We start from the raw sequence: 15,265 nt of genomic DNA, 5'->3' as shown, positions 1-15,265 counted from the left end.
GATTTGCATGTACAGTCCGACCTCTCTTATCCGGCCTCCCCTTATCCGGATCTCTCTATTATCCGGACGCACACTTGCCGAGATTTTTTTTTTTTTTTTTCAATTCAATCCAATCTAGTACGTGAGGAAATGAGATTGCAATCTAAACTCAATCCTATACGCAAACTCACTTTGGTTACATATATTTTCTAATATAGTCTACCTAAAACAACATTATTTTTCATGAAAATATCTCACCCAAATCACCGAAAGAACTTAGGCAGGATAATTTTCCAGTAGATCGGGGCGCAGTGCAAACATTTCATCACGTTCTCTTTTTGTTTCCCGGGAAAAACAACACATGTCTCACTAGCTAATGCTAGGCCTCAATACGGACAGCGCCATCTATCATGTGTGTGCCAACCGGTGTGTTGGCTAAGTTGGTAGTGCGTCCGTCTCACAACCGGAAGGTCGGGGGTTCAAACCCCGGCCGTGTCAGACCAAAAGACGTTAAAAGATGGGAGTTGCTGCTACCCTGTTTGGCGTCCAACGATTAAAGGGATAGAGCCTCGTCGATCTGGCGCTGCACAGCGGCTGCCGGGCCCACGATCAATTGGGCAAAGCAAATTTTCGGAGTATTTAATTTCATGTCTATTTCGAACAATAAAATATGGATTTTTTCATGTTTGAGCCTACAGTTGGTATAACAATGGTTGACATTGCGAAGCTGCGATATCCGCCGCGATGATCTAATTGTAAAACTTAGTTTCATTGAGTAATTCATTCTCTTTCTTTCGAGGTATGCTCAATATATACCTCAATCATTTTAGCAGGTAAATTATCCAACAGTTTTGGCCATCGTTTGATTTCATATCCGTAAAAATACCGCCTATAATTTGCACTGACACTGCAGTGAATACTGTCTGTACGTCCACGTATAACGTGTAGCTACCGCCGTTGCGGGGATCGAGGCAGCAGCTGCGCGTATTTAATATTTGGTCTCCCAGATCCAGATAAATCCCTTATCCGGATTGGTGCTGGTCCCAACGTGTCCGGATAAGAGAGGTCGGACTGTAGTAGATTTATTAAATAGATTTTGCCCTTTTCTCGGTAACAACCTTTATGAGGACCAGGACCCTGGGCAGGAGTTTTTTTTACAGGGGGTGCTGATGTAAATTTGACAAGCAAAAAAAAAAGGTTTCACTACAAAATGTTTGTCACTTAGGTTGCATTTATCAATTTTGCCACACCTACCAGAATTCCAGGGGGTGCTGCCCTAAGGAGAATAACACACACAGCACCCCCCCCCCCCTCAAAAAGAAAAAATCTTTGGGATGCTGAAGCACCCCTGCTTCCCAGGGCCATGATTAAAAAAAAAACTTAATGGGATCTTTTGCTCTCATGCATGCCCCATACTGTGGAATAGAGTTCATGAAGACTTAAAAAAGTGAATTTCTGTAAAGTCCTTGAATTTTTTTTAAAACCTTTCTATTCACGTCCAGGTTTCTTTATGCACCTTGAGCACTCTACAGTGTGGATTAGGCTCTTTATAAGTCACATGTATTCTTCTTATCATTATTATTTACATTGTATTTCAGCCAACTACCTTGACAACTGGAAGTGTATCCAAGAGCTGAAGGGTAGCGACGGAGGCCCCTCACCTGCCCTGATGACCGGGGTTCATTCCAGGCAAGACTACCCCTCCCACAGGGGGCGCAACACCAGCAGTGGTACCAACCAGCAGCAGAACGGTGCCGGTGCCACCCGGGAACCGAACGCACCACTGGGAGGTCGTAGCAGGTACCCTTTCATGACCTTGTGATTGTGACCTTTGCCACATCCCATCCCACAGAGTACCTCATAGCTTTAATATCAAAACTCATCGTCATGGAAACAATGTGAAATTGTTGGTTGCTTGCCAGAACTCCATGGGATTGATACTTGGTCTAGGACAGGTTGGTCTAATACCAGATGGTCTAAGCCTCAAATCATGTAACACTACTATGGCTAGTTCAACCAGGTTAAGTCCAAACTAGAACAAGCATTTTACCCTACACTTCCATGAAATGCTGCATATCATCCTCATTCAATTTTCCTGACAAAGATACCGTACCAAACTTAGATTAATCGAAATTCATTTGACAGTTACATTATCATTTTCATTTCAAAATTAATTTTGGGGTCTTTTCTCATGAATGGATTAATAAAATGTGTACATGATGAATAGGTTTGAAACTGGTACTCCATGAAAATAGCAAAGTTAACCTACAGATGATTAATCAAGTTGTTAAGAATGGCAACCACTTTGTCAATATGATATTAGTTTAAAGGTAAAAGAAAGTAGTTGCATCAAATAATTATTTCATGAGAAAATCTTTTAAATCAAGGTTAATTGTCAAGATATTATCATATATCTAGATCTGGTACATCAATGTAAACTTATCTTTGTGAAATCATGAAATCTTAGCTCAAAATCGATAATTCTGATGATCACTAACGCAGAAAGGCATATGTGGGACAGTGTATTAATATTACTTGGGGAAAAAATACCAGACATTTGATGGAATTCCATGCTTATTTTTGCTTTTTTTTCTCGGCAATTACACATTTTCTTCCAGAGCCATTTGGCACATATTTTTTTATATATACATACAAACACTTGGGTGATCTTTTTACTAGATTCTTTTTTTTTTTACTAATTTTTTTGATCATTACCAAAACTGGTATTTATCTTTAATTTAGTCATCACTTGGCTAAATACTCATGTTGGCTTATTGTGAGTATGATAGATGGGACTTGTTTTAGACCATGTGGGTTGATGAAATGGGATTAGGCCAAACGGGAATTAGACTAGGTTTGATTAGACCAAGTGGAAATGCCTAAAAACTATTACAGTTCTGTCAACTCTTTATGATTTCCAACTGCATTCCTGAGTGTACAAAAACATGAACAACAATTTTTAACCCCTCTGTTCCTGATCTTTTGTTCTCCTGCAATGAATGTGGGAATATTCTTATTTTGACGACCCTTCAATTATTTTTGTGTCCATTTCACGGTCATAGAATCGACAGGTATATCATTTCCGTCAATAAGAATAGCTTTTCTTGTCTGCAGCCAATGATATATTCTGTTATGTGTGTTGACATTGTTTATATGTCTCATTTACATTTAAACATGCAGCAGCTTTAGTATTACGTGCTATGCAATATGCTGGATATATGTATGCTACAAAAATACAAGTACACATTTGACACTTTCATGAAGTGTGCCATGATTCATGCAATATAACAATTTGATTCAATTGCATCATTTGAATTCTGTTGCTAAGTAAATATTGCCATTTTGTCAACCAGGATAGAAATGATTTTCTCAATTTTTGCTCTCTTATCTCAGTAGTTATCACTGTACGCTTGGTAAAGATCTCTTGTTCATAACATTTTTTGTCAACATGGGGGGGGGGGGGTAAATTGCGTTTGAGGTTAAGGTTTAGAATGATATTAGTCATGGCCAGAGTATGATTCATGAAAACTTTCTTTACCTGTGATTATGAATGAGCCCCCCCCCCCCCCGCCATCCTTTGTACGATACCAGTAGTCTTCAAGCACAGACTCATATTTGTCACTTTAACTAAAACAATGTCTAGAATGAAGACTAGACTCCAAAGTCTCTCTCTGTGTCAAATAAGAGCCAGCCACAGTGCATAGTGAATCTAGTCTCACTACTTCAGACTCTGCTTTATGCACTTTGCAAAATTGCGAAAACCAAGGGTCTGTGCGTACAGACTACGATACCAGTACCAACATGCAAATCTTCAAAGATATTTTAATATTATGGTTTGTCTTGAAGTTATGACCCATGACCATAGATTATTAAAATTATTTTTTCTGGTATACTCCTGTCTTGCTTTATGCTGTGTTTATCATCTCACATGGAAAGAAAATGTGTTTCTCCTTTATAGAGGGAGGGCAAATAACCCAGTCAGTGAAAATATGCCATGTGGGCACAATCACTGAATGCTTTTAGAGCTTTCAATTCACAGTAGTTCAGTAAGACACTGCACTTCTCAGCATGGTTGATTAAGGAATTCAGCTTAAATATATTCAAGCCAATGCTTACTGCGCAGGAGAATATTGTTACCTGAAATGGGAAAAAAAGGCCATATATTTCTCTCTATCTCTCTCTCTCTATATATACATTTATATATGATAATGAAATACTTCTGCACAATCCTCGCAAATGAGAGAAAATAATAATAATAAATATTATTATTGAGATGTAGGGTTTTAGAGGCGCAAATATATTTTGACGCCTGACGAGGTTGTTTCAAAGAGACAAAATATTAAAACTGATTTTTAACGTGCATGCCTATGAAAACCATCCAATATTGAAAATATTGGACGAAATGAATATTTTGCCCCTCCCACAAGATTATCATTGGTTAATAAATGATTGTGCGCATGAAGCTATTGTTACATCACAATGAAATTGCATTGCGTATTAGTTGCCAGGTGTGGTAAAGGAGCGTCAATTTATTGAATTCAAATGCGCTTGCACTATACGCTAGCGCATCTTGATTTCTTCTTTAAAAATGACAATGGTGCCATGCTCATGATTTACAGGATTGCCATAAACATGATGGTTACTACAAACAATTGTTGTTTTTCTTTATTACTTTATGTTTAGCTTTGTGGGGGAATCTAAATAATAATAATAATATTGGATGACCAATTTTCGTGGGATGTGTAGAAATATTGTTACTCGCTGAAGAACAATATTGGATTCGTCTCCGACTCATCCAATATTGTTCTTCAGCTCGTACAATATTTCTTCGCATCCCACTCTATTTTTTGTATTCATTCTTTGCTTCTTCGCTTTATGTATACAAACTTACTTTTTCTCAATCTGTATCTGTATCTGCTTTTTCATATCCGCAATCAAATTTAGGAAGTTGTTTCTTACCATGTATAGTGCGTAGATTGCCTTAAAGAATTCAATTTCATTTTTATTCTTTGTAACTGTTGTCTGATAGTAAATAACTATATCGTTGGCTTTCTGCAAGAAGGGACTTAGCGTGCACATGCGCAAAACGTACATTTTCAAGAAAACGCAAATTATGTTTTGACCTTATTTTCGTGCTTTTAGCAGCTAGTGTATTATTTTCTGTCCTAATTCTTAAACTTTCTGACAAAGCAAGATTTTTTCTTAATTGATATTTTGTGATTTTATTTAGAACACTCCAAATGCATTCTGATCTCAAGAATGAATACCGTACTCCCTTTTTCCAGGAAGAAAAATACGCAATCCACTGATCAAGTACCCAGAAAAAAGTCGCTAAAGCGAATGTGCAATCCAGTTCTCAGAAAAAAGGAGGCATGTATGTGCATAAAGCATGTTGGAATGTTTTTGCTTATTACGTCATAATGACGTCACATTTAGGTTCGAGAATGGTACCAGAAAAAAGTTCATGACATGCTTTTCCAATTCAGCAATAAAAAAAACTGATTTTTAAAACAGAAAATGTTGATAAGTCCCTTCTTGCGGGAAGCCGGCGATATACTTGGATGTCTTTATCTTTTTGCAGTGTTTTTTGTAAGGTAGTAATCTATCATTTTAAATGATACCCTTTGTATTTTGTTTCTCTGCATGTCTGAGAACCACCAATGGTCAGTGCTAAAGACTAAGCTTAATAACTCTTAGTGTGCTGGGTTATTTGAGAATCTCTCTAATTAGAGGGTGGGGGGGGGGGGGGTAGCTGAGGGGGTCACTCTAATGATCTCAGATGTCTAACACACATTATCAATTAAAATCAGCACAAAGTTTACCATTAATTAAAGCTACAAGATAGTTGCCAATTGCTCCTCGAAATTTCCTTATTGATTATGCTAATTTATGCATAGAATCATAATTATGCTCCAATTTAAGAAATATTGCACCAAACGGCTAATACTTGGTCTAGGTGCTCTTTGTAGAATTCTGATTAACAAGGTAAATAGTCAAATGAAATGGAGTTTTGAAATTTTGCCCATTTTTTCATGAAAATTTATAATGGGTATTTTTTTTTTTCCTACTGTTCCTTTTTTTTAGGAAATTGATTTGATAATAAGAAGCATGCAACTAATTTGTTTTGATCATTACTGCAGTAAAAATAATCCTTAATTACAAATACAAAATTTGGCTAGAAACACAATTTGTATTTGTTTGTAGATGAAATCACGTTTTTGTACTAGTTTTCAGCCTATGTGCAAATAAAAGATATTGTGTCTCTATGGGACTGGTATCTTCGCAATAGTTACAAAAGACACCCAATACCCAAAGGGATTTTGTCACGAAGCACCGAATTGATTGTTTTCACATAGTGCATATACATGGATGTAGATTGCATGAAATGTTAGAGAGGCCTGAGGACCCCACCCTGCACAGTAAGGGTTTGTGGTTGTAGTGTCAAATAGCTGATGGCAAGCTTTCGCCAGGCTTCAAAATCTATTCAAATAGCTTCTTAAATACATGTACAGTAGGTAGTCAAGTCACAATTGCTATTTGAACCAATGCTTGAAGTGAAACCTGACTATTTTCGTTTAAATTGGTTTGTGTGCTGCTTTTTGCCTGTTTACTTTGCCAAGAGTAATCTCAATATATTTCAAAAAAAGATCATGCATTCTGTGCAAATTTTTTATTACCAAACTATGCACAGTGATTTCAATTATATACCATCATATCTGCTTTAGTGACACCTGCTCATGTTGTAATGAAACACCGGGGGCCAGTTTTCACAGTATTTGCACCGATGGTAAACCTGCCAAAGACTGCCAATATGGTAACTTCCATGGAAACCTCGATTGTGATTAACTGCTGAGCCATGTTACCCTGGTAGTTGCCATAATGACAATTGTCATAGTTGTAACTCTGTATGAACCGACCCCCAGCTGTGACACTAACTCTGCGTATGAAGTGAAGGGAATTCCCCTTTCACTCACTACCAGAATAAATAGGGGTACCCTTTAATATCATTTTTCTACTCCTTTGACTAAGGTTAACATGCAGGTGATTGAAGTTTGATGTTATTTCATCTCTGTATTGTATTACATAATCTTGTAGTATGACAGAGGAAATGTTTAACAAAGAATCAAGTGAAACTGCATACTTTTTTTGTTGCCGTTAGAAAGATATATATACTTTTTTTTCCTTTTTGGGGTGTATCACCTGGCTTACCTTGGCTGTATGTATTGTTTTCTCTCTACCATCGATTTACTATTCACTTTGATTTCTGCATACGAAATCAGCAGGTCCCTTTACAAAGGTTCCTGTAAATACCTGGATACTACTACAGACCTGCCAACCAGTACGTTTTTGCAACCAAAATACGGCAGTACGTTTTTTCTTTGAAAAATACGTTTTTTTTGTTGTTTTTTTAAAACTAAATCGTAATTTATTGAGAAAAATAATCTATATGTCTCTATTTCATAAAACGTGCACAAATATGGTTATTAGATCAATGTAATTTCAGGTAACTTTTTTTTTTCAATCATTTTGTTCAAACCAGGGTGAAGACATACACATGTTTTAATGTTTTTTTTTTCATCTTCAAGAGCAGTGCGCATTTTAGCTTGCATGCAGCTTGAGCGCCGCGATGAGCGAGTGCGCCAAGCATTTTATTATGAAATACACTTTTTGGGGAAAAATACATTTTTTTTTATCACAGAATACAGTTTTTCATTCCCAGAGGTTGGCAGGTCTGCTACTAAGGGTAAACTACTGTATAAAAATGAATAGTCATTAGTGATTTACAAGCATGAATAATGCATCATTCCATTGCAGCCAAGCACTTTATGATATATATTGGTTATGAATTTGTGATAATGTTTAGAGCTATGTCTGATGACGATGTTGGGTACGTGTATATATGACATTATATCAGAAGCATTTCGTGCTTCCTGTATGTAACAATTTGACTGACAGGAAGAATAGAAGAGACTGTTATTATTTTGTCTGAATGTCCAAAGGATTTGTAAAAAGATTTTTTAAATAATAAAAAGAAAATACATCATGAAGATCATTTGCTGTCTTGTATAAGCTTTATTTAATTGTATGATATTACTTCACCTTGTTTGGGGATAAGATTTAGATGTATTGACATGGAACTGATCAAGGTTTATTAGGCATCAAGAATTATAATTAATATCGTTTCTTTTGAGTTAAATGTTATATATCTCAACAAACTATTTGGGGAAAGCTGTAACTGTACACGGAATGATACCAGCACAGATACGCACACGTAGACATCATGACATAAAGGTATGAATTGTTATCGCTTGGAAAAAAAAGACCTCTCTACAAGCAGAATGCCATGCTTGTTTTGTAACTGAACAATTTACTCATCTTCTCTTAGAATCATTGGCATATAATTTCTATTTTTACATATCAAAAGTTTGGGGTTTATTTTATTGAAATCTGTTCAAGCTCATTTTCGATTGTTGCCACAGCCGGAATTCATGTTTAATTGGGAGAAGATACCTTCTAGAAATACACAGAATTGAATAGGTCAGTGTATGTTTTATCTTTAGTAGGGATTTATTGATCAAAAAAAGAAAGATATTTAGTGAAATCATGTTCTGGAATGTGATGGAATATACTTCACAACGGAGGATCTTATCATTGTCGATTGGAAGGCATCCAGAAGGGAAAAGATCGTCTTAATATGAAGAAAATCGATCAAGTGAAACACCGAAAAAGAATTCAAGGTCTCTACGACTGCAACTCTGAATCACAATGAATGATTGGGTAAGATACGTATCATGGAGTTTAAAACACAATGATTTAATTGTACAATTAAAGCTCATGAACAGTTTTGATAGGAAAATTCATACCAAGGCTCTGCTGCGTAAAAGATATATTATGGTATCTTTGCCATTCATTGCCAACTTCCATGGAATCCTCAATTTCGATTGGCTGTTGATCATCGTTGATCATTGTTACCATGGTAGTTACCATTGGATTGCAAAATTACGATATTCAGTAACTTTATGCAATGGGGCCCTGATATGAAACTTGTTAAATATAAGTTTTGAATAGACACATGTACGAGTTCACGTAATATTTCTTTCTTCTAAAATTATCAGTAAATTTTTGTATGAATATTTGAAATGCCCACAATTTGGTGGTTGCATTTTGCCTCGCTACACAATACTTGCACGCAGCCCTCTCTCCACCCAGCAAAAAATTATGTACATGGTCTTCCCTTTGTGAACAGAAAAAGGGCCCCATTTGATCATAATGGAGTTGCTAATTTTAGTACATGCTATTAAAGCTTAAGTGGGGTTTCCCCTCATGTTGCATTTCAAGCATTCATTCATCCATTGAATTCCCCTGTAAATAAAACATCCACTAATAAAAGCAACCATAATTACAGCAATGTTGCTTTTATTGCATTGACAAAGTGCATGTTCCTTTCCAACTCATACAATGGAATTTTTTTGGTGTGCATTTTCAATCGTTCTGCATACAGCATACATTATCTGTGCCTACCTTCTTGTATCATTCATATTAATTTCCATTCTTCATCGCTTGAATTTCCACAGTATGCTTGCATGCATGATAAAAAAATGTCAAATTGTTTGAAAGGACCAAAAATAATTTGATACTTCAAACTGCATAAAGGATCACAATATGCTCGCATGTATTATGAAATATTTTTAAAATTGTATTAACAATGAATGGGCATGCATGGAGGAATGGAGGATAAAAGTCTGTTTCTTGAAAATCAGAATTGCATCGCATTGCTACCTTTCACTGCATGCTTATGCATTGGGATTATATGACGTGGGATAATGTTTCAAAATCTTTTTTTTTTAATGTCAAATATATTGACCTGCCTGTTGCTACAAATTGCATGATTACATGCCTCGGTCGGGAGGTAGCAATGGTAAATTCCTATGAATTTGAGGTTTTTTATGCAACAATCTAATTCTAAGATTATAAGACGATTTTCAAACTCTTTCCAAGTGGAATCATCATCTGTGTTGTAAACATGATTTTAGAAATATGTGCACATTGTTACCACTTATAACAAGTATACCTAAAGAGAGAGGGCTTGAAACATCAGGTCCAGTTTACCCGACCATTTAATAGTTTTGCTGTAATTTCACAAAACATCGGGGTAAACTGGACCCGACCTTAATTCAGGATTTTGGGGTGCCCTTTTCTCCAATGGAACATTCAGGAGACAATTTTACTGTTGATAATTTTTTAATCCAATTTCAATGTCAGTATTACCCCCTTTCCTTTTCTTGCATGATAGAGAGCCCAGTTTACACTGCCTCATATACATCAAGTGGCCCTCCTAATACATAAACCTAAAATTCATCCAATTTGCATAATACACTGTCTGACTTTATATTATTTCTCTCTTGTTTTGAAATATAGAGCAGCATGAATGGCTTTTATTTCTTAAAAATATAATTTGATTGCATCTCACTATTTTCTAGGTTAGGCATTAATTGCATGAGTTTTTACACTTGCTTATCCTCTTATCCGAGAATAAAGGGGAAAAAACGATCCGCCCCCCCAAAAAAAAATGGCCAGTCATCTACTTTCTGTGTTTACTTCAGGGACCTGTCTCACTAAGAATAACGATAGATTATAATCAAACTCACACTGAGATTGATCTCAAATTGTGTAATTAAGAGATAAGAATTTAGATCAATAGTGGTTTGAGTTTGATTGAATCAGTCACAACTCTGTATACGAAGGGACCCTGGTTTTAGCGATTCTTTTTTCAGCGGTAAATCAGCGTTGTATAATTTTACAGGAAGCGTTTCAGATTTTAGATCATAACACGACAAGAAAAAAAAAAAGAAAAGTGAAAACCCATCTTTCATCATCCTGCCATCATAATCATCTTCTCTCATTTTGGTTTCAAGTGAGGACTATGGATTGAATGCAAGCAGAGGTCAAGACCCGACGCCCATCAACAATCCCGCTACCAACCAGCCCTCTACATCACCCCTCTCTAGGAGCTTGCAAGAATCTTTCTTAGCCTTGCCCTTCAGGCGATTCAAGGAACAGTCTTCGGCCTTGTTCTCGGCCGATCGCCACCTGGACCGACAGACTTCCAACGTTCTGTTCTAGGTCCGTCTGATAAGCCTGGACTAGATTCTACCAGTTATGCCAGTGATAGGCTTTTATCATGTGTGTATATGTGTATAGGTAACAATTAATAAAGTGGCTACTTCATTCCATTTTCTTACTACAGTGAAGAACAATAGAGAGAGGGGGTAGGGGGGAGATGGAGGGGAGGAGAATATTGGTGAAAGGGTGAATGAGAGGAGGAGAGAGAAGATTTCAATCATGATGACGATATCGGTCTAATCTTCCATGAGAATAATGCAGAAGCCTTCTGCACTGCACACAATAAAAGGGAAAATACTGATTATGATTCTTAGTGAATTGGTCAATGTTTCCTTTTCGATCGTCAATTAAGATGACTTAAAATATTAATGTTATTAATTTTTTAATTATTTTTATTTAATTATTCATTCAATCATTCATTCATTTTATTTATTATTTATTCATTTATTTATTTATTATTATTATTTTTTTTTTTGGGGGGGCTCCATTGTTGTGTGCCATTCCATGCATTGTATGTCCATTGAAATATGTTGGCACTGAAAAGGAGTCATTCTCTTGAAGGTTACCAGTGTTTCCCAACCAACCAAGGATTTCACTGAGAATTTAGTCCCCTGGTTGTTTAGTCATCATAACTAGTGTATGATGTTCCTGTTTCTGTTGAAGTGACTCCCGTAGGAACTCGGCAGTGCAGCTTTTGCCTCGTTGACGCCAATATAACCAATTACATGGGAAACATTTTACACCTAAGTTAATCAGTCATAGTGGCTAACCTTATAGATGACAGGAATTATTATTGGGGCCTTTTGGGTTAAAGTGGAGGCAATGGCTGAGCAGGGATTTGAACTCTAGACCTCACAATCATGAGTCCAGTGATCTAACCACTAGACCACACGAAATGCGGGAAATGGAAGATCAACATTAGTGTGTAAATTATAAATCAAAGTTTTTAAATCAACAAGGAGTTATCACTCCCAAATGATGAAATTAAGGTTAACTGGTTGAAGATAAAATGTATACAGAATGTGCCAAAGTGAAGAGAAAAATGATAATTTGGAAGTTAACAATGGGTGATTTCAAGTTCGGTGTTCGGGGTTGGTGTTGGTGTTGAGAGCGTAAACAGGCCGCTGAACCGAGCTCCAACACCGAGCTGGGTTCAGAGGAATGATACCGATTGCTATATCGATAACACATGACGTCACGCCTCTGCGCTGCGCTGCTAAATCATCTCAACTTCACGCGAGAAGTCTCGACGACGAAAATGAAATCGGAGAGAAATGCATTAAATTCTCATCGTACAGAATACCAATGTTTTAATTAATTCAAGAATTCGAAAGAGTGAACATTATTCTTCATCAAAATATATACAGCTCAAATGATTTGTGCTCATCTTAACTGTAAAAGCTAATTTTACGAGGTGTTTCATCGTGTTCGCCGCCCGTTCACGAGCTTGAGATTGCCAACACCAACACCAACACCGAACTTGAAATCATGATTTTCCCAATCCCTGGGGGTTGGTGTTGGTGAATGGGGAAATTGCACGTAGATCGTCAACACCAGCCGCAGTGCTGGGTTCAGCAGACGACATTCAACACCAGCATTCAACACGAACTGCCGGAAATACGTCATATTTTCCGAGGTCAATCCCAACACCAGCCTGATTTCAAGTACGGTGTTGTGGCTGGTGTTGGTGTTGTCACAACACCAACACAAGATTTCAACACTGTACTTGAAATCACCCAATGGGATTGTGTTAATATTTTACATTTTGTATATTATGCCTTGTGGAATCGAGAATGGAGTACAGTGCTGTATAATAAAACAAATAACAACTCCACACTGAAAGAAAACTCTCCTGGGCCCCGTCTTACACAGAGATATGATTGATCCAATCAATCGTAACTATGGAAATCCATCAATTTCATAATTTTATCAATGGGAAATTTGCAAAATGTTATTTGTAAACAAAGGAGAACACACCAAATTGTCACAAAATCGATGAATTTTTGGATATACATCCATATCTAGATTTTTTTTGGAACAAACATGCATTTTATATGTTGACTTTGCTTGCTTTTCAGAGTTGCGATTGATCGGACCAATCGCAACTCTTTATAAGATGGGGCCCCAGGTTGTTTTATAATCAGTGAGACACCTTGCTCCTTTGAACAGGTACACTTATTATTTTCTCCAAATGATCAAACTGTCATATACCTTGAACCTTGAAGAAGTAATCCCTTTTGCAGCTCCATTCTGGAAGCTTAACTGGGGTGATTCAGCTTTACTTGTTGGCTAGCCGTCCAATACTATTTTACAATGTGAGCAAATGAGATGTTTTAAAATGCCCCTCCTGTTGCCAACTTCCATAAATTAACATAGTTCACATATCAGTGCCTGTCTTATATATATCTCTGATGATAAATCTAAATTCGTTAAAACGATCCCAGAGTTGAGAGACTCATCAGGTGTACTTTGAAGGAATTTTCAACTCGATATATAAATCCTTTACAGAGTCATGAGGACAAATAGTGACAGAATGTGTATGCTGGGGGGGGGGGGGAGGATGGTATACCTTGAAAAGGAATGTAACAATAAAAGGATGGAAGTCATTGTGCCCTGTGAATTGTTCTATTTTGTTAAAGCTATTGTTCTTGGAGCTTACTTATAGCAGATGGCATACATTTTCAAGCTCATAAAATCGTTCTCAATTTTTGGAGTGGTAAATCTCCGGCGTAATTGTCATTTCGTTTTCAGTTCAATTTTTCAGAAATAATTGAGAACTTCTTTCTTTCTCATGACGACATTGCCACAGTAAACTCTTGTTGACCACCAATTTCTACAATTATTCTTTGTGTACATTATTTTGCCATTTTGTGATTGATTTATTGTCATTTGCAGAATGTTGTCGATTATTAAAATCAGGTGTGATTTTTTATTTATAAACACTGTGATGCATTCATGTAAACACTGGTTTCATTGTTGGAATGAATTATAATAGGCCCGTATTCTGAAGTCGGGTTCAACCATAGAGACCTTATTAGTGTATATCTCTATGGGTTCAACCTAGACCATGGTCTAACTCTGTGCTAAAATTATGGGAAGCCAAACATGTCAAAATTTTGTTTACATTGTTTTCTTCTCACGTTTACTGCGCTCTTTCCTAATCCTTTAATGGTGGAGACAGCAATCTTATTCATCCTTCCCAGATACGGTAGGTTAGAATAATTTGAGAGACAAATGAGCCGTTACATTCAATCTCTACTGTTAGAGATTCATGTCACAACTGGCTTTCCATAGTTAAACCCCAATTTTAGATGAGAGTTAAACCCGACTTCAGAATATGGGCCAGTGTGAGGAGGGTTGTGAGAATGTTATGAAAAGAAATATGACGGTGATGGGGGTTGTTTCAAAGAGCCACAAGTAAAGTTATGTCTAACTTGACATCTGACTGAATATTGCATACCAAATAGAGGTTCTCGTTCATTTGAACATTGTAATGGCCAATACAAATCTAATACCGGTACTAGTATGCAACATTTTTTTTTTTTTTCAATTTTACGGCAAAGTTCATTTGTGTACAAAACATTCTTAATTTACTTTTAAGAATGATAGGAAAATATGTAGGCTTATGTTACTTTCTGATTACTTTATATTCTAATCATTGATAAAGTCAAGCATAACTTAATCCACCACTCTCTGACTCCCCCCCCCCCCCATTTTTGAAAGTATAAAGAGATGTATTTAAAGTGTACTGGATCATGCAGTGAAATTTTATGGAGTCCAATTTTGTAAGCCCCCTTTTGTCCCCATCTCATATCTTCATTTTATTTACCATTTTCTAGTTATTTACTATCTTTGTTCTTATAATTGTCATCACCACCACCATTGTCATTGTCATCACCAACACCACCACCACCATCGTCAATCATTATTATCATCAATCCATCATCGTCGTCATCATCGTCACGTCATAATAATCATCATCATGTCATAATTATCAACATCTACGTCATCATCTGGAATAATTTTTTTCATGATCGGAAATCAGATTTACGATCATCACTGTCATCATTTTGACCATGGACATATATTTTGTGTTTTCCTCCGACGTCCGCATTCTCGCCATGTATACACCGCGCTCGTTTAGCATCCTTCACTCCTAAAG

General features: G+C 36.6%; 1 protein-coding gene across 2 annotated transcripts in view; it reads left to right on the top strand.

Annotated features, from left to right (window-relative positions):
- Window positions 1–11,202, top strand: part of LOC129278586 (nucleoporin SEH1-like) — a 28,126-nt gene extending 16,924 nt beyond the window's left edge. Inside the window, exons 12-13 of one of the 2 annotated variants that reach the window (XM_064094994.1) lie at window positions 1,578–1,779; window positions 10,896–11,202. In XM_064094994.1, the coding sequence (XP_063951064.1) occupies window positions 1,578–1,779; window positions 10,896–11,103 (410 nt within the window). In that variant the 3' untranslated portion in view covers window positions 11,104–11,202. Of the gene's footprint in view, window positions 1–1,577; window positions 5,467–10,895 lie in introns of those variants that run through there. The other variant, XM_064094995.1, reaches the window with a different exon arrangement.
- Window positions 11,203–15,265: the final 4,063 nt, after the last annotated feature.

The sequence above is a fragment of the Lytechinus pictus genome, chromosome 2 (genome assembly GCF_037042905.1).
Source record: "Lytechinus pictus isolate F3 Inbred chromosome 2, Lp3.0, whole genome shotgun sequence".
NCBI lineage: Eukaryota > Metazoa > Echinodermata > Echinoidea > Temnopleuroida > Toxopneustidae > Lytechinus > Lytechinus pictus.
Note: the sequence above shows the minus strand (reverse complement) of the source record. Positions and strands in the feature narration are given on the sequence as shown.